Source organism: Haliotis cracherodii, unplaced genomic scaffold, assembly GCF_022045235.1.
Source record: "Haliotis cracherodii isolate W230 unplaced genomic scaffold, xgHalCrac1.p SCAF_1, whole genome shotgun sequence".
Classification (NCBI taxonomy): Eukaryota; Metazoa; Mollusca; class Gastropoda; order Lepetellida; family Haliotidae; genus Haliotis; species Haliotis cracherodii.
In genome coordinates, this window is record NW_027266264.1 from 39,923,012 (window position 1) to 39,943,903 (window position 20,892).

Here is a 20,892-nt window from a genome sequence, read left to right on the forward strand (position 1 = left end):
GGTTTAAGGCTGCTTTTAACAGTATTCCAGTTATATCACAGCGTGTCAGCTTCATGTGGGAGGAAAGCCCGAAGTGATGCAGGACTCAAACGTTTACCACTTCGGTGAAACCCACGAGCACGGGTAAGGTGCTGACAAACCTAGAAACATAATCGGGGCGAACTGGGATTCGAACCCACAATCATAGGTTTCTGGCATGTCCAAGGGCCGCCACTCTGCACAGCAAATTACGGCGCCGGAATCCATAAAGAAGCAGGCAGGACATGTTGTGGCGTTGGCTGGTAGGGCAGCTGTGGAGCAAGTGGTCCAGGGAAGTGGCCGTAATCAGGTGACGCCATGGACACCATGTAAGGGTTGAAGTGCAGGGACACGGTATACAGAAACATTCTTGTGATGTCGGCTGCCAGCAGAAAAGGGAGATATACACATGAAATATCGGAAATATCTATAAAATTACTATTTATTGCCTACTTAATGAACAAAATTAAATATACAGACCTGTAGTCTAATCTCTTGACATTTCCTAATCAGTTTCAGCTTGACATTGAGTTAATTTGAGTAAAGGTAATTAAAACTTCAAAGCGTGTGATGTTTTCACAATAAGGATTCTTGCACCTACCAATCAGAGTTGGCGAGGAAATTGGATTAGAGTGCTAGTTTCCAATGTAAAATGGTTTTAACATTTCACAATTTAATTGTGTTTGCAAGTGACCATGTGAGTTTAATTCACGTATTTAAGTACCATTTCGCCAGGCAATAGTAGCCGTTTACGCTTTAGGCGAGGTGACGTTTCAGCCCCAAGCAAATGGCGTTGAAAAGAAAAGACATTGTCACTCGGAAAAGTGATGTTTCAAAGCTTGACACAGGAATTAAAAACCCATGGCGTTGGTCTTGGTTGGAAAAACAAGTAGACAGAACCTCATTAGGCAGTATCATTGAAAAAATAGCGAAGCCTGAATTTGCGATTTGCAAAATTTGCAACAAAGACTTGAACTACTCAAATCGGGAATGTGTTGCATTGGAAGACCATGTTAAGGGAGCGAAACACAAACAGCTTGTACAGATTCAGAAAACAAACTACGCTTTGCCAGGTATGTAGCATTCTTAATTTGTTTCTTTTAAAAATAATTGGGAATATGGTGATTGCAATAATTCTGTTATGTCTCTTAAAAGTTAAATTGAAATACACTTTTATGAATAGGCCTATTGCAATAGCCGAAGACATGGATAAACCTAAACCTATCTTGTTAATTTTAAAAAGTTTAGAAATTAATTTCGAAGATGATATAAAAAAATGAAATGTACTACCGTATTCTATTGTTGGCTGTATCTGTTTGTACGGCCTTCTTCATATGAATACATTTAATGCAGTTTGTATTTGGACAAGTAAGGTGTGGTAGTTGATATGTGTCTTATACATTTATTGATATGACAGTAACAAAAATATGTTTCATATATCTGCACTTTGAAACTTACTTATGTAACACTGTAGATATGTTTTTACTTACACTTTAAACTTAGCTGTAATAAAGACAAATAAAATATATTTAATAGTTCTATTCTTTGCTGGCGGTTTTCTTGTGCAATATGCATTACTGCTCTTGCTAGAATTATATACACATCATCTACATCATTATTCATATTCTTATGATTTTCATATTTTCTTCTGTATTTATTTATTTACTGCTTTAGTAATTAGCTTTAATATCATACGCCTCATCTGCTTTTTGCTACTTTATCCTAGGCTTTTTAGATGCTTTTCTCTGTATATTTCTTGCCTTAGAAAGTTATACAATTTATTTAAGTAAATATCATTTTTTCATATTGTGACATGAAGTATTTCCCTAAAGATCACAATACTGTGTCAATTAAATATTATTTCACCACAATCTAAGAGACTTAGAGTGTTCCTTATTCGGCTGTGTAAACAAATAACCCAAGATAATAATAAGAAATTATATTCCTATAGAAACTTGTTAAATAATATTTCATGAATAGATGATATACATTACATTAGATGATATAGGAATTGTTCATAAAAATGTTATATAGGAAATATTATTATATATAATATATATTGTCCAATCTTTCAAAATTACAGGTCAACAGAAACTGTTCAGCCTCTTTAAACAAGTGGACAAAGTGCCTGCAAGCAATAGTACAGTCAGTGATGCCACACCTCCAGTTGTACCATTGACACCCTTAAGAGATCGTATCCATAATGCTGAAGCAATGGTATTGTCATTTGCGGCTGAAAATTTGCTTTCTTTTTCACAAGTGCCCAAGTTGATATCACTCGCAAAGGCTTTATCTTCCGACAAGTGTAGGCTTGACCAACTTTCAATGGACAGAACTTCAGCCTCTCATAAAATGACCCATGGCCTGGCCAGAACTTACAAGGATGACCCTTTGATTACTCTTAGGGAAAACAAGTTCTCGTTAAACATTGATGAGGCTACAAGCTCAAACAATTATCAAGTTTTGTCTGTGATGGTTAGTTACTTTGGCCCATCACAACAAAAAGTTGTCATCCATCACTTGGAGAGGTGGACACACATACACTTTTTGAAGCCTTGGACAATTTGTTCGTAATGCATAAAATTCTATGGACAAACCTTATGTCAGTATTGATGGACTCTTGTGCAGTCATGCTGGGTTCAAAGAAAGGCTTTGAGCAAATGATAAGGACGAAGAGGGCACCCCACTTGCTTGATATTGATGGCGATACCTGCCATCACGCTCAAAATGCTGCAAAAAGGTCCTGCCAACCATTTGACTACCATCTGGAAGGCCTAATGTCGGATATGTACTCTGACTTCAAGTGATCGGCTGATCATAGGGAAGCTCTCCAGATGATATGTGCCATTCTTGGTGTGAAATACAAGGTACCACAGAGATACATTTCACATAGATGGCTGTCTGTCTATGATGTATGTGTATGCCTATACTATCTTCTTTCATCCATTTCTGTCTAAAAGTGATGGTGCAATTTACAAAGAAGTACTGGAATATCTAAATGCCAAGTATGATGTCACAGAGGAAAACCAGAAAGCCATATTGAAGCTGTTGCAGTCCATCCTGAAGAAAACTATGACTACCGAGGGAAAAGCAAGGAAGCAGAGAATAGTAGAGAAGCTGTTCTTCCTGAGAACCATGACTTGCCTGATAATGCAGGTATGGGTGTATTTTTTTGTATATTATATTTAACCTTGAATCTTAATTTAATAATTCACCAAATAATTGCAAATATTGTTCAATTATATTTATCAGGTCTCTGGTAACACAATTGATACATGTCAACATACATTGTCTGAAGATGGACAATGCTTGATTTACAATTGTCTTGAACATGACTTATTCTGTAATTTATTTCTGAATAATGAACTTTAATTTTGGTGTATATTTTTACTTTTCAGTTCTATTCAGCTGTACTTGGTCAAATTAAGAAGTATGTTGTGATGTTCCAGTCAAGAGAGACTCAAGTGGACAAGCTTCATGATCAACAAAAGCAACTTGCCATCAGAATCCTGTCCAACTTCATCTAGCCACAATCACTGAAAGAACTCACACCAAAAAACTTGTGAATGTTGTAGTCAGACCCAGCCAATCACTTGCCAATGAAGGATATATTCATTGGAAGTCAGACAAAAAGAGTTTTGTCAAGGTATGGCCATGATAAGTTTGCATCCCAATTCATGGAGAATGTCAAAGAAGCCTATGTGAATTGTAGCATCTCTCTCCTGTCCAAGATGCCTATCAATAATCCCCTTTTGAAGGCCATGTCAGCCCTGGATCCAATTGTGAGGCCAAATGCTACAACCCAGCGCTACCTCAATCAACTCCCATTTCTAGCTACAAATGTTCTCGAGGAAGACGACAAAGATGACTTTGACCTGGAGGTGAGAGCTTACACAGTTGATGACCACTTGCCTGGTCCTCTGGCATGTCATGATGAGAAACTGGATCTGATGGGCAACTGTTGGCAAGTCAGGAAGGTACCCTCTTCTGTCAACTTTAGTTAAAAGTGTCATCACATGCTTTCATGGTCCCATTGTTGAAAGCAGTTTTAGTATCACGGGGGACATACTTGATGACAGTTCAGCCAACATGAAGATTGGAACACACAGTGCCATACAGACAGTGAAGCATGAGCTCATGGCTAGAGGTCAATCATCAGTGGAAGTGTATTTTCACAAGAAACCAAAACACGCAAAAGTCGACCCACATTTATGCCAGAACTTAGCAATGTCTTATAGACATTATCAAGACTCAAAGGAGGCCAGACAGCAGGAAAGAAAGGAACGACAGAAATTCTATAGAGTGGTTCCATCAGAAGTCGATCCTATTTCCAAGAGGAAACACAGAGAAAAAACATCCTATGAAGCAGAGTCAGATATGTTGTTCCATGACAGTTGCCTCAAGAAAAAAACAAAGTTGTAGTTGTGCCTCACAGATATGATTAGACAGTGAATAACAGTATTAATATTTAGTGATGTATGACATGATGAAGTACATCACATATTTCAATATTTGCTAAACAAATTTCATTGGTCAATGAATATTGAAATATACCACTTACTAAACTAATTTGATTAGACAATTTAAATGTGTTAAAATAGTTCTGTGATATGTTTCAACATAAGCTAGGAGGTAAAATATTTCAATATTTAATATAATGTTTTTTTTACCTTTTTGTTATTTTCATGATTTATTGATGATCATACTGCTAAAAATGCTAGGTAATTATTGAACATGGAGATTGTGTGAACATTGTCTAAACTGCACAAAATTGCTTAAAATGCAATCAAATGTTTAAAAAAAATTCTGGGGGGGGTGCAACCTGCTCACATCCCTGAATACTGTAAATCTTGATATTAAGGTGTCTCCAAATTAATACAACTGCTGACCCCTAGCCAAAAATGTGACTCAAAATCACTGCAACATCACCCCATCCCCAGTGGAATGATACATAGCCTTACCTTAATCCATTCAAACAGCAAATAGCACCACTCATTAGCGGTGGGTAAAGCACTTCCGTAAAAACAATGAACAGTGTTTTCATAAAAACAACACACAGTTGATTTGTTTACTCTGTTGACTGGAATAAAGGAAATTAAAAGGCAATAAAGTAATTGAACCAACAACAGTTCACTGATTGGAGTGGTCAATGATGCCTTGTTTGACATGAATGCGTAGAACTCTTGACCCCCAGCAGTGATAACTGAACAGATGCCTTTTGTGTAAATCCTACTCTTTGAATGACATTGGTATGTATTTGTTACAACTGCTGCTCAATAAACAGTGTTTGTGTTTGTATTCAAGTAGGTATTTCCGCTATCCAAAGTGTGCAGTGAGGCCACATCTAAACAAGGTAATTTGGCCAAGAAATTTAAGTTTATCCTCAGGTATATCGATGATCTGATATCGTTCAATAACCATCAAATAGACAATTCCCTTCTACTGATTTATCCACCAGAACTAGATATAAAGGAGACCAGTGAGATCGCCCCACCTTTAGATCTTTCACATTTAGATCTACGCATAAAGATTCTGAGTGACCAAACAGTCTCCACAAGACTGTATGAAAAGAGGAATGACCTTACCTTTCCAATAATCAACTTTCCCTTTATGTCAAGCTATATTCCTGCAGCTCCAGCCTTGGTATCTACATTTCACAACTATTGAGGTACAATTGAGGAAGCTCTTTCTACTAAGATTTCAAAGAGCGTCATACGACTCTCGCTCAGAAGTTGTTTGATCAAGGTCACAACATTCAAGGCCTCTGTAAAGCTTTCAAAATGTTTTATGGTAGACATGTGGATGACATTTCCAAATTGGAGGCATCAGTGACAAGAATGAATTCCAAAGAAAATTCCCTAATTCGACTTGTACCATAGGTGGGTCTTTTTCAGGTGAAGAATTGACTTGTCTTTGCATGTGCTTGTGATGGGTGTCACTGGTGGGGCAGCATATACTCACCTTTTCACGAACACCTGGTATCATCACTATTTGATAGTGATTCATAAACACATGCTCAAAATATAATCAGAAGTGTACAATTGTACAATTAACTCTGCTTTCGGTAGATATTTCTTATGGATATGAAAAGAGTTTTGTCACTTTTATATACATTCGAAATTTGGGCAGAAACTTTCACTCCTGGAGACACTAACATGTGTTCATGACCTATTCCTGGGGCTGCTGAAAATGGTTGTTATACGCCTGTAGTTTGCTACTGACAAAACCATGTCAGTTTACATTTCATACACAAGTTCTTCGTAGTCTAGAAGGAGAAAGCTTTGACTGAATAAATACACCATATAATACACCATGTCTATGCAGCCCACACTTCTTAAAGGTAGCAAGTCACTTCATCTCTACACACTTGATAGCCCAAGTGACCCAACTAGCTGGTTGGAAGTGGCAGCTTCAAAGCCTCCAGTATAAACTGTCAATGTGTACTCGTACCATCTAGGGTTGTGAGTCTAGGGAACATCCTTTGCACCTCCTTCAAGTAGTTTACATGTTGACACACCGGGTTTGTAAGCTTATTGGTTCTGTCTTGTAGACGTAAATCTTGCAGATTCTCGAGCCCAGTTAGACACAGCAACGACTCAAACCTTTCAAATAAGCAAAATGAAAAGAACTACAGTATAAGTATTGCTCAACATTGATTAAAACAGCAATGTGAGGGTATTCTTATGGAAACACAATACCAATAAAACCACCAGGCACCACAGCTAACCTGAATTTTCTCAAAAATCATATCAGATCACAAAGATTATACAAGAGTAAAGAAGAAGAGGCAAAATAAATAACAAATAAGTCTCAACATATTCTATAAATACACCATAATATAAGAGTATGATTGTCATTGCGCTACTGTCAGTCACATATGTACATGAAGGACACAGATGGAAGTCAAATACAACTTAATGCTGTGGCCACAAACCATTTCATTTTAATCAAAACTGTAGTTTTGCAGGTGTTAAAAACATGGTGTAAATAAATTCAAAAACTTTAAGTTGATGAAGATATACAATAAAGATCTAAGGCAGGCATACAGGTCCATGGCATACATGAATGCCAAAGGTAAACTAAACACTCTGAGTCATACATAAAGGTCCAAGGCATACATTAAGGTCCGAGGCATACATAGAGGTCCAAGGCATACATGAAGTTAAAGGAATACATAAAGGTACAAGGCATACATAAAGGTTCAAGGCATACATGGGTCATTCTCTAAAAAAGTAACATTTTGGCCTATGAAAAATCAACAAATCAGAATTCATTTTTGAAATGTTTTTGTTGAGCAGATAAACAACATAACAAATACTGAATACAAGTGTAAATATGCAGGCTTAATATGTCTTATTTTCCTTTTTGCAGAAAACTATTTTTGGCATCTCTGTACCAAATGTCTGTGCTGTTACCGTGCATAAAATTCAGTTTTGTCACCGAACATAAATCTAAAATGAATTAAATTTATGATATGGTTGTTGCACTTTGGCATAGTTCAAATACCAACAGCTTTAAAATTTCATTTATTGGCTTAACTAAATTATTAGACTGTAAATATATGCATACAATGGAATTATTTGCAAAAAGATGTACGATAAACTTGTCTACTGCTTACACTGAAATGGAACTACCATTACTCTAAAAGGTTATAATAGTTATTACACTCATTTTATGAATTATATATATTTTTGTCAGCAGAGTTGAACCAATTATAACTTTTGAGATGGCAGAAACCTGGTGACAGGAAAGACATTCATGGTAACAGGACAGACAACATGGTAACAGGAAAGACAAAATATTTTGTAATTGCCAAAACTAAAATAACTATTTCTGTGTTCTGTGTTTCAGAAGTAAAGGTAGTCAAAAAAAGGGAAACTCAATGAATGTGCATATCAAAGTGTTAGGTGTATTTTGTATGTGACATTAATTAGATAAAAATGTGAGGTTTGGTAACAGCACAGACAAGCAAAAATTCATAAACCAATATTATGTGGAATTGCTCATCTCAAAAATAGAACTTGATCAGAAACTCTAAAAACAACCTTAATGGTACTTTTTGAGGTTATTGTTGTTTATTCCAAGCAAAAGCTGTAAGGAAACGAGAATAGTCAACTTTCAAAACTTATACAGTAACAGCACAGACAAAGTCTGATAACATATTTGCACTTTTACCATTCTGTCAGCACACACCTCCACTTCTCTCATTCCCCCACTCAAACACTCCATTCTGTCAGCACACACCTCCACTTCTCTTTCCCCCACTCATACACTCCATTCTGTCAGCACACACCTCCACTTCTCTCATTCCCCCACTCATACACTCCATTCTGTCAGCACACACCTCCACTTCTCTCTTTTCCTCACGCATAGACACGGTGTTTGAAGAGATCATGTAAAATTACTTTCATTTAAAGTTGCTAAATATGTTACATTTCTTAAATATGTACAACAATAGGGCGAGCAAATTGAATAATTGTTCATTATTTGTGTCAACTTGGTAAAAAAAGCCTAAAATGTCTTTGCTGTCACTGAAAAGTGTCTGTGATGTTACTATTAAATGTCTGTGCTGTTACCAAAGTTCTACTGTGCAGTGTAATCAGTGTTTATTGACCCAAATATTAATGGAAATTCAATTTTTCCTGTAACTAACAAAAGCCTAAGAGATAAGAGTTTTAAAGACACTGAAACATTGAACGAAACTTTCTCAAAATCTCTATTAAACACTAAATGTCTGTGCTGTTACTGTTAAGTGTCTGTGCTGTCACAGTCACTCATAGACACGGTGTTTGAAGTGATCATGTAACATTACTTTCATTTAAATTTGCTAAATATGTTACATTTCTTAATCATGTACAACAGTAATGCGAGTAAATGAATAAAAAAAAATGATAAAAAAAATCCTAAAATGTCTTTGCTGTCACTGAAATGTGTCTGTGCTGTCACTATTAAAAGTCTGTGCTGTTACCAAAGATCTACTGTGCAGTGTAATCAGTGTTTATTGACCCAAATGTTAATAATATTCAGATTTTCATGCAACAAGCAAACATACAAAATACATTACCATGTTTTCTTTGTCTTTTGATATATATATGTTGAAACATTTATTGAACACTATATGTCTGTGCTGTCGCCTAAATATGTCTGTCCTGTCACTTTTTTTAAGGTGACAGCAGAGACAGTGACAGGAGAGACAAACTATGACATAATGCCAGCTTAGGACAATAACTTCTCTCTTGCACTGAAAAAAGCACACTGGTTGAGTTCCATTCTGACAGTCAAATATACTCATTATATTTGATTTTTTTAATAACAATTTCGGAACCCAAAATGCATGGTGACAGCACAGACACCTACAAAAAGTACACATCAAAAGACAACATTTACCAGTTATTTTGAAGACACTGCACCAATATAAATTGCTTGAGCATATGGTGCCATGATAGTACTGGAAAGGAAGAGACCTGCAAAGACCTTAGCCTTCTGGCTTACCAAAGGAGCAATTATTATTTGTATTTGTACTATCTGGTGACAGGACAGACACTATTACTCTGGACAAGATCACTGTTTCCAAAAATAATGAATCCAAGTGGAAAACCAACAGCTTTTCTGCTGTTATCAGCCTTTCATGATGCCATGCTACATAAATCACCAGGGCTTTGGAAAGTATTTGTTCCCAGAGACTTAAGATAATTTGAGAAAGTTTGGTGTTTTTTTTGTCGACAACAAGTTTCTGCACAAATCTGCACATTTGAGGTATTTTGCCAGCTAACATAAGGTTATAGCAGTAATTTGATCAGAATATTGTATACATCTGATAGATATCTTCATTGTCAAATAATCTGAAAATAGAATTATGAGTTGTTTTCAAGAAAATTCATTTGGACAGGAAATGTTACTTTTTTAGAGAATGACCAACATAAGGTCCAAGGCATACATAAAGGTCCAAGGCATACATACAGGTGCAAGGCATATATACAGGTGCAAGGCATACATAAAGGTCCATAGCATACATAAAGGTCCAAGGCATACATACAGGTGCAAGGCATACATACAGGTGCAAGGCATACATAAAGGTCCATAGCATACATAAAGGTCCAAGGCATACATACAGGTGCAAGGCATACATACAGGTGCAAGGCATTCATAAAGGTCCATAGCATACATAAAGGTCCAAGGCATACATAAAGGTCCATAGCATGCATAAAGGTCCAAGGCATACATACAGGTACAAGGCATACATACAGGTGCAAGGCATACATAAAGGTCAGTAGCATACATAAAGGTCCAAGGCATACATAAAGGTCTAAGGCATACATAAAGGTCCAAGGCATACATACAGGTGCAAGGCATACATAAAGGTGCAAGGCATACATAAAGGTCCATAGCATACATAAAGGTCCAAGGCAATACATACAGGTACAAGGCATACATGAAGGTTCAAGGCATACATAAAGGTCCAAGGCATACATAAAAGTGCAAGGCATACATACAGGTGCAAGACATACATAAAGGTCCAAAGTATACATAAAGTTCCATAGCATACATAAAGGTCCAAGGCATTCATAAGGTCCAAGGCATACATAAAGGTCCACGGCATACATACAGGTGCAAGGCATACATACAGGTGCAAGGCATACATAAAGGCCCATAGCATACATAAAGGTCCAAGGCATACATAAAAGTCCGAGGCATACATAGAGGCCCAAGGCATACATGAAGGTTCAAGGAATACATAAAGGTACAAGGCATACATGAAGGTTCAAGGCATACATAAGGTCCAAGGCATACATAAAGGTCCAAGGCATACATACAGGTCCAAGGCATACATACAGGTGCAAGGCATACATGAAGGTCCAAGGCATACATGAAGGTCCAAGGCATACATAAAGGTCTAAGGCATACATAAAGGTCCAAGGCATACATAAAGGTCCAAGGCATACATACAGGTGCAAGGCATACATAAAGGTCCATAGCATACATAAAGGTTCAAGGCATACATAGACAACCAAGACATACATAAAGGTCCAAGGCATGCATAAAGATCCATAGCATACATAAACTATAAAGGTCCATAGCATACATAAAGGTGCAAGGCATATACAGGTGTATGGCAAACATACAGGTCCATGGTATACATATAGGTCCAATGCATACATAGAGGTCTATGGCATACATAAAGGTTCAGTGCATACATGCATAATAAAGTTCCAAGGCATACATAAGGAACCAAGGTATACCTGAACATCCAAGGCATACATGATGGGTAAGGTCAGAGCAGTGCGAAAAAAGAACATAGAAAACATAAAACGCTACATCATCAAAGTATGATAACAAAACTCAATAACAAAGTACCCTCCTTAACACTTTACACAGAATCCTGCATATAGTATGTGCTAAAACTGAAAATGAATGCAGACAAATCTCAAGCAGGTGTTAATCATGCAGTGAACTCTTTGGGGTCTCTGCTGATATGTGCATGAATACACCAATCACCATGGCTTCAAGAACATTCTTCAGACTTGATGTAACTATTGAAAAAGGCTGCAACTCACCTGCCTATGAGATTTCCTGATAAGTTAAGAGACTGTAGCTGCTCCAAGGACTGCAAGCCTTCTGTGGAAGAAAAGTAGCGTGGCCTTACATGCAAGTTTAATTTTTTGCTGTAATAGGAATTATATCCTTGATTCAACCTGTGCAATATAAAAGTTGGTGTCACCAAGTGAAACTCCTGTCATGTACAGTATACATCAAGTATCTGCCAGACAGGAAAACCATATTCTAGACCCACACAAGCCTTTCACCATGTGTCATTAAATGTCTGCATACATTTGGGAGCAATGGAAAAAAAGTATGGTTGCCATGGAAACTAAAGAAAATGGTTCAAGAAACATTGAGAGATTGTTGTTAGGATGATCCCAGCAATGTTTCATCATCCAACATCTTTTGATATAGGAAGAAGGCAGGAACAAACTGTCTAGACGGCAGGCCAGCCAATTGGACTACTCTATGTTATTGCTTTAGTGAGGGGACAAGGGCTAGTGAACTACAGCACTTGTTTCTTGTGACTGACTATTTAAAAGGTACATGACCTTGTGACTCCTAGTAACCCCAACACTGACCTTTGGAGTTGAAAGAACATTGCACCTTTAGAATGGTCTTAACTATTTACTCCTCTGAAACTGACTAATAAAGCTGAAATTTTGCCTGCAGGTTCCTTCTTACCAAGGCATTTTACCTTGATGAAATCAATTTGATTTTGCTGTAAGCTGTTTTTAATGTGTTTAAAAAGTTAAACAAGATCAAAGTTTGCTCCAGGCATCAAATTTTGCACTCATCATTAGCCTAAACAATGTTGCAAAAATCCTTTCTTTTTCCCCTAGAATATTTTGCATCAATTTGTCTTTAACGCACTACAGATATTTGTACCAATTTGTACCAAGGTCAAAACTAGGTGTTTGCACTAGCTTCGTTAGTCCATGGTTTTAGAGGGGAAAAGGTTGAAATGCGCAAGACCCAAACGCACTTGGTCAGATTGCATGCACAGCTCAACAGCCAATAATATGGTATACCCCGGTAACTAGTTTATGAAGATGTAATGAAAGGTCAAAGGCACAGCATAATAGTGAAAAAAACACTCAATACAGCAATGGGTCAGCTTTACTTGCATAAACCTGGTGGTTTAGCCTATTCGTTGCATATTTAAACCTTTTTTTCTTTTCTTTTTAACTTATCCCTCCACAACAGTATGCAATATTCCTTCTTGCTTCTATCATGATATAACCTTTATACTACATGTAATAATGAGATCCACAGCAAGTGCTTTTATAAGTTATCATTGGGTAACATTTGTATTCCACAGCAAGTGCTTTTATAAGTTATCATGGTGTAACATTTATACAAAATTTCATATATTTTTAGAACAGCAGGTAATACATATTAGGATCCAGGAAAAATGCAGATACAAAATATTAGTAGTTTCAGTTATAGCTTATAGCTCCCAGACATACTATTCAATAAGACAAAAGTTATGTCTACATACTTTATAGATTACCTTGAACTACTTTACTAAAGTAAATCTGTCATCACCTATATTAGAATAGCATTCAGCAAATACTTCAATTCAGACTCATTTAGGATCAGCCCCACACAAGCTCGTCTATTGTGATACCATAATCTCTTTCCAAGCACCCAGCAAATATGTCAACAAGATTAGTGCCAGTTCAACAGGATTACATATTCCCCTCTGTCTAGCCATTCATTAAACGTAGGGCACACCCCGTCGTGTATCAACCAATCCTCTTCCTTTTACTTTTTGTTGAATACATACAGAATCAAAATGTTAAGCATCACAACAAATGGAAATACCAATAAAAAAAACAAAGCTATAGAAGCTAATGGTATACAAATAACTCATCAAAATAGAAATGTAAACATATACCACTGGGCACTGAAACAAATTAAACCTGAAGACATAGAAACCTTGAATCAAATAGGTAAAAAATCCACCATCTTCTTGGGGACTTCAACGCCCACCACCCCTCCTGGGGTGTTAAAGATAAAACAGACCAACATGGCAAACTCATCGCCGATAGGATCGAACAAGAACACCTAATACTACTAAATAACAACCAACCAACTAGATATGATAAAAATAATCAAAATATGTCAGCTATTGACTTAACAGTCTGTACCCCTGATCACGCCCAAAGCGCTTTGTGGACAGTGAATGAGGAGCCACTTGGCAGCGACCACTTTCCAATACATAAACATAGAAAACATACACATCCAAACCAAAATGAACCCCAAGAACTAAAATTCCATTACAACAAAGCTAAAAAACCAATCCCCCTCACAGCACCAATAATACGCAAAACCACAGTACCTTGCTGGCAAAAGCGCATTTAACAAAGCTAAACGAGACCACGCACATCTAAAGATAGCACATCAACTAAATTGCCACGTACAAAACCTTGTCAAAACAGCAAAAAACAAAACATGGAAAAGATTCTGCGAAGAAAAAACCCATCACACAGACGCAAGAACAGTATGACGCAAAATACACGCAATGCGAGGCATTAAACGAACCAAAAATACTCCATGGAAATATAGAAACCTAGAAATAAATCAACCTAACACATTAGAGGAACTACTCTATGTATTAAACAATCGAAAATAGTTAAACAACTACCCACAAATATCCTTGAATCACTTCTTAAACTATACAATCTCATCTACCAAAACGGTCTGGTTCATACTTCATGGAAAGAAGCATTGGTCATCCCAATACCAAAGCCGAACAAACCGGCGGACGAGGCAAATTCTTACTGACCAATCTCCCCAACCTCAAATTTGTGTAAAATCATGGAGGCAATGGTCAAAAATAGGCTCCAACACTACCTGGACCAAAACAATATACAGTAGGCATATTCCTAGATTTCTCAAAAGCTTTCAATATGTTATGGCATAATGGACTATTACAAAAACTCCAAAAAGCAGGACTCAAAGGCCAAATAATAGACTATATTCAAGAATTCCTAACAAATCACAAGATAACCGTGGGAATCAACCAAACACTATCGGACCAGTGTCCCCTAGAAAATGGCACACCCCAAGGCAGCATTCTAAGCCCAACACTTTTAAACCTTATGATAAACGACGAATTTGAGGGAATATCAAATAAAGTTCAAACATCTAAATACGTAGATGTAGGAGCCTTCTGGATCCACACTAGAAGCATAAATATGGCACCAAAATTAATTCAGAAGGCATTAACAAAATACAAATATGGGCAAACAAATGGGGCTTCTCACTAAAAGCCAAAAAGAAAGGGATTTCCCAAAACAGACCAAATTTATAGGACTTATATTTGATAAACATCTGAACTGGGGTGTTACATCACTGATAGCTACTTCGAGTTGTCCATACGAGTTATCGATAGTATGAAGCAGTTCAATAGACTGACCATTTGTTATTCCCGGGAGTGTAACATACATATTAAATATACAATGATACTATATCATAACTTAAATATGAAATAAACTTACATTACTAATCAATCGATTATAGTAACTGCCTCTGGTGCTGAATTTTTCGTTAAATTCCCCGATATCTTTAAAAATTACAGGGTCACGGCAACTAGCGATAAAATGGTGCACGATTGGTTTCACAATCCGATGCAATTTTGGCAGAATCAGTTAAACTTTGCCGTATGGTGTGCCACAACGGGATGTGGCGTATCTGTTAATGTCCCAGGATTTAAACTATATAAGTCTGTTATATTATTTCACATGTACTATCAGATTAGACGTATACTTAAAGAAATTAATGCTCCATTACCGCAGGATCGAGCGTGGAATTCCACAAATAATCAGTACGATAAGAAGGCATTCGAATGTATTTGTAATGAATTTAATGTTTCTACGAGTAAAGATTGGCGTCTGAGTGTGTTAACCATGGTCTAGGTATTCCATACGCTGCTGCAAACTCTGTTAAAGAAGTCAGCGATGATTTACTGAAAAGGGGTCGGCTCCTTCCGAGCTTTGCTCTCTCAAGTAACGAGTGGAGAGATGATCGTATGAACTTTAAGGGTGGTGTTGCTTTCACCATCCAAAAGGTTGAGCAACCACCTGGAGACGCTTGGAATGAATTTCTTAATGATAAAACGGAAAATAATTTTACTAACCCAGGATTTGTAAGAGTTAATGAATCGATAAGAACTTATGTATGGGCAATTCTCGGAGCACAATCGCAAACACGAACGTCCATGATTGGTACTGGGACGGCGTTCCATGCGCAAAAACAGTTTGTCTCAAACGTGGAGGACGCCATTAATTCACCAGTTGACATACCATCGTCAATAAAGCGTTTTCAAGATGCATTACAGTACGCTCAATCCAAAGTGGACTTTGTTTCTGCGCCGGGACTATACATGTCCCCGAGTAATATGGAACTTAAGATCGGTCAAGTGATAGGTTATAATGATAAAATTGTTATCGCTACCGATCAACAAAAAACAGGTATAAATTCAGATATGAACGTCAAATTAATAACGCAAACGATCACGGGCGAAAAGGGAATAGTCAAGCCACAAACACCACATGTTTCACAACCATCTACTGACGCACAAGTACCACCGCATATTGCGGCTAAAAATCAACAACATATCGATGAAAAAACTGCGCTTGTAGTGGGTGGAGTCTCGGTTGGTTTACTCATGATTTGGTTAAATAGTTCTTAACGGATACGTACAACAGCCCTGCAATTGCTACGATCAACCCCCACAAGTTTTGACTAAGCCAAGTGGTGGTCTTAGGTAATAAATTCAATAGCCAGGAAACAACACTCCCTATTATACCGGGAAGTGCAGCCTCGGCTTTCTCAGCGAGCTTTCCCAGTACTGAACCTAATGCTTTTAAATGCTTTTTTATCCACTCTTTTATCCCGTTTTCATCGTTAGGCGGTGTGGGCGGTGTACACCACCTGTGCCACCTGTTAATGCGAGAGTCAAAGTTGATATAATAAATCCCAACGCGGTTAAAATACTGGTAATTGTTATTCCCTGTTCTCTGAACAATGTTTTAATTTTATCGGCCAGTGTAGTGTCATCGTTGAGGACTTGATCGATAGTTTCTTCAATTCTACTGATTTGTGAACGAAGTGCCTTTCTATTACTGGAAGCTTCTTCGATGCGGGCCGATCTTTCATCTTCTAAGTTATGCAATCTTTCCGCTACGCGGCGTCTACTGAACTCATCGCCCACCTGTTCAAGTTTTGTTTTCTCATAAGCTATATGCTTGTCGAGTTCGGATAGCTTGGCTATATTACTGAGCAGTTCTCCCCGCATAGTTTACATTGCCTTGTCAAGACCTCGTAATTCCCTAATACTTAACTCCGAGGATGGTCCCTGTAACGTAGAATTATCGTAATAGGTATCCAAGATTTCTCCGAGTCTGTTCGAGGCCACCATCGAGGAAGCTTCCAAATTATCTGTATTATCGAGTTCATCACGCATGGTTTGAAGAAGCTTAGTAGTCTTCGCGGAAAGCCGCGAGTAGTCTACAAAACATAATTCATCACGAACAAACACGGTGCCGTGTTTACCGGCTATAGTAGACAAGGCTAGGGGCTTACGAGTACGAGAATTCATAAGATCAATATCCGGTTCGCCACGCAGTCGCAATATTCCTTTACTATCTATCGTAAACTTTGAATAGTCACAACCTATTGGGTTAACATAATTTTTATCTTCTTTTAAGGCATCGTAATAATCATTGACGTTTGATTGTAAAAGTTCATCGTTAAGACTACTAAACCTGGTTTCATCAGTATCTTCGATTGGATTCTGGTTATCAAAGTCATCTAAGGTACTTAGATCAAAGTCATTAAGTTCAAAATCACCCATTTTTATATTAAACATAGGGTACATGTTTTCAATATAACAATGTCTTCGCAATACGGACGCAAGTTAAACCCACAACGTAGACTTCAAGATCCATTAGGGGTCAAGGCAATTCGTCAGTCTGTAACTATAACTAATAACCCTAGTACCATCGATCAGAATCAAACGCTTCTGGTTCGCTTTCCTAATCTCGGCGCACACGATGTGTTAGTTCCCGGAACTGTCCGACTAGCATTTACGATTAGTTTGACTTCTACCAACGTTAACAGGGAGCCCGTTCAGAACATAGGTCGTGCTATCGTTGAGAAAATCGCCATTAAAATTAGTGGTAATGAGGTTTTGAGTATCGACGATAGCGATGTATACTATTGTTACATGGATCTCTGGAGAACGGATAAAGAGCGGGAAAACTTACAGTACCAAGGTATTTGTAATAAGAACACATTGAGACTGCGCGTGGGCGCTGAAAATGGTGTTGATACCAACGAAAAAGATAAGGCTGTTGCCGACGCATTAGGTAACCGATTCTATGTTCCCCTAGACTTTGAATTACTAGATTCCCACATGCCCTTTTATCAAGCATCCCTAGGCGATAGGTTAGAATACGAACTCACTTTTAATGACTACGGTAGAGTAATCAGAGCTGCTGAAGATGCTAGCTATTCCATTGACAATATCTCGCTAGAGTACGATATGATAACGGATCCCGAATTAGCCAGACAAATTCGTAACCAGTATTCAGGAAGTTTAGCCATTTTGTACGATCGCGTGCTGCGACACCGAAAGATCACGAGGGACAGAAAAGATACGATGTGGAATATTAATCTAAACGTCTCCACGAGATCGTTGAAGGGTATTTTAATGTTGTTCGAGGACCCCTCCGATGCGTTTAAAAGAAATACCGAGAAGTTCTACAATCCCAAGATTACAAAAGTAGAATTGACTATCGAGGGCGTTCCTAATCAACTATATAGCCAAGGAATGCTAGTGTATCACCAGTGGGATGAGATTAAAAAACTTCCTTCTATGAAACGTTCTCCGGAAGTTAACGCGGTCGTGAAAGATCTGTCTCTTGGGAGTGTATCGATGGGTGAATACCTCACCACGAACTGCATAACCACAACAGATTGTGGAACAACGAGTGAATGAGGTACCACCACCAGTGAATGCACCACAACATGTGAATGAGAAAATACTCAAAGCCAGAGTGACAAAGAATCCTTTGAAAATAGCTGCTGGGAGGAAGGGAGGACTGGCGAGGAAAGCGAAATTAATAAATAATTCAAATATTTATCTGATTAAAACATTGGCACTAGAAGGAGTTGCTGGTATAGCGGCTGTATGGTTCTATCATGGTTAACATTTATACTAAGTTATCTTATAATAATTAGATCTACATCAAGTGCTTTTATGAATTATCATGGAACTGTTCTGGGTGAACAATACCTTCCAAATGACGTGCTGGTTTTCTTGGGGAATTAGTCAGCAAAGAGCCAGAGTCAAAGGAGACTAATCACAATTTTATTTACAAAAACGATTAGCATTATATGAGGGCTAACCTCTAATTGAACTTCTTGTTGTATTGGGGATGATGTTTTCTCTTCTCCGGTCTTATAAAAGAACTATATACACTTTACAATATACTTAGATAATAACTGAGGGTGCCACAGAGAGTCGATACACACTCTGGGCTGTGGGAGAGAGGTCTGCTTGGTAAGAGAGTCAAACCCCTTCTCTGCTTAACAAGTTACAATATACAATAAACTATGTAGACGTAACTCTTGTCTTATTGAATAGTATGTCTAGAAGATGCGCTCCCATTACCTTAGCCTAGCAACCATTGATTTGAAGCTTTTAGATAAATGCTAGCCTAAGGTATCAAGATTCCATCTCCCAGACAAAGGATATTTATTTAAGTATATATGTCATCACCTACCGGGGTATATTAGAATAACATTTCTTCAATTAAGACTCATTAAGGATTAGCCCCCATACAAGCTCGTCTATAGTGCATTAAGGATTAGCCCCCACACAAGCTCATCTACAGTGACACCCTAATCTCTTTCAAAGCATCCAGTAAATATGTCAACAAGATTAGTGCCAGTCCAACAGGATTAACAGGATTTAGTATTCCCCTCTGTCTAGCCATCCATTTAGCTTAGGACACAACCAATCATGTATCAACCAATCACATTCCTCTTTATTGTTCAACTTTCTGTTAAATACATACTGTAGGCAGGTTTTAAGCAGAGAAGGGGTTTGACTCTCTTACCAAGCAGACCTCTCTCCCACAGCCCAGAGTGTGTACCGACTCTCTGTGGCACCCTCAGTTATTATCAAAGTATATTGTAAAGTGTATATAGTTCTTTTTTAAGACCGGAGAAGAGAAAACATCATCCCCAATACAACAACAAGTTCAATTAGAGGTTAGCCTTCATATAATGCTATAAGAAGCATGACTACTCCAGCTACAGACGGTAAAATGTTGGTAAACGCAACGTATCATTCAGCGGTGGTCACCGGCTTGGCCATTGGCTATGCTCGTATGGCTAAAATGATTACTAAAGCCACACCTCCCAAGCTAGATTTTAATAGTTTTGACATCGGTATGATGGTTCTGGATATTGGATTGGCTATGGCAACGAAGGATATGCTCATCAAACAAGGGCTTATCCTGGAAGACATAATGAAGTAATTAAACATTTGAATATATTATATTATTAAACATTTGAATATTTTATATTTATATAATATGGCAACAATTGCGATGATGGTCGGTGGAGCTATTGTTAATGCTCTAGCTTTTTCGGGGAGTAATTATTTATTTTCTAGTATGAGGGAATCAAACGGTAAAGAAGTTGAAGAGGAGCGTAAACGACATAACGAAGCAATGGAACAACTCCAAGCAGCTCAGTCACAATATACACAGCAGAGTATGAAGAGATTAGACTTTATTCATGAAAAACTGCTTAAGGAAGGACATTCAGTTCAAACGTTTAAGGATGTCGAATCTGCCATGCACGAATACTACCTTGTTTATGGGAAAAAACCCGACCCAATAAGGAGACCTACAATGAGGTTTTATACACCGTCAGAGGAACAAAAGAACCGCGAGGTCACATTTGTGATTATGGGATTGACTGCTGTATTGATTTTCAGCTATTCAATAGTGTAACTGTGATTTGCATTTAGACAAATGATATGATAGATGTATAACCATGAATAATTGCAAATTTACACTCATGGGTAAGACGACTCTATGTAACCGACGCTGTGTTGATATTTACTGCGGCGTACACAATTATTACATCAGGCGCGAAAACATAAACTATACATGTTCTGAATGTGGAATAGGGGTCAAAGGTCGTTATTGTTTATGTAAGAAACACGGTGCTGATAGGGTCTGGAACTAGATTATTTATGCTAGGAAGAGAGATTACATCAATGAGAGGAATAGGTTGGGGAGAATACGT

At 37.7% G+C, this 20,892-nt stretch overlaps 1 protein-coding gene and 1 pseudogene across 2 annotated transcripts in view; one reads left to right on the forward strand and one right to left on the reverse strand.

Annotated features, from left to right (window-relative positions):
• The window catches only part of LOC139477877 (leucine-rich repeat-containing protein 61-like), a 136,935-nt gene that overhangs the window by 76,168 nt on the left and 39,875 nt on the right, over window positions 1-20,892 (reverse strand). For both annotated transcript variants that reach the window (XM_071260310.1, XM_071260317.1), the window contains exons 4-5: window positions 11,574-11,634; window positions 6,469-6,620 (exon numbers count right to left, since the gene is read on the reverse strand). In XM_071260310.1, coding sequence (XP_071116411.1) covers window positions 6,469-6,620; window positions 11,574-11,634 — 213 coding nt within the window. The remainder of the gene's footprint in view (window positions 1-6,468; window positions 6,621-11,573; window positions 11,635-20,892) is intronic.
• LOC139470774 (uncharacterized) lies at window positions 197-3,545 on the forward strand (annotated as a pseudogene).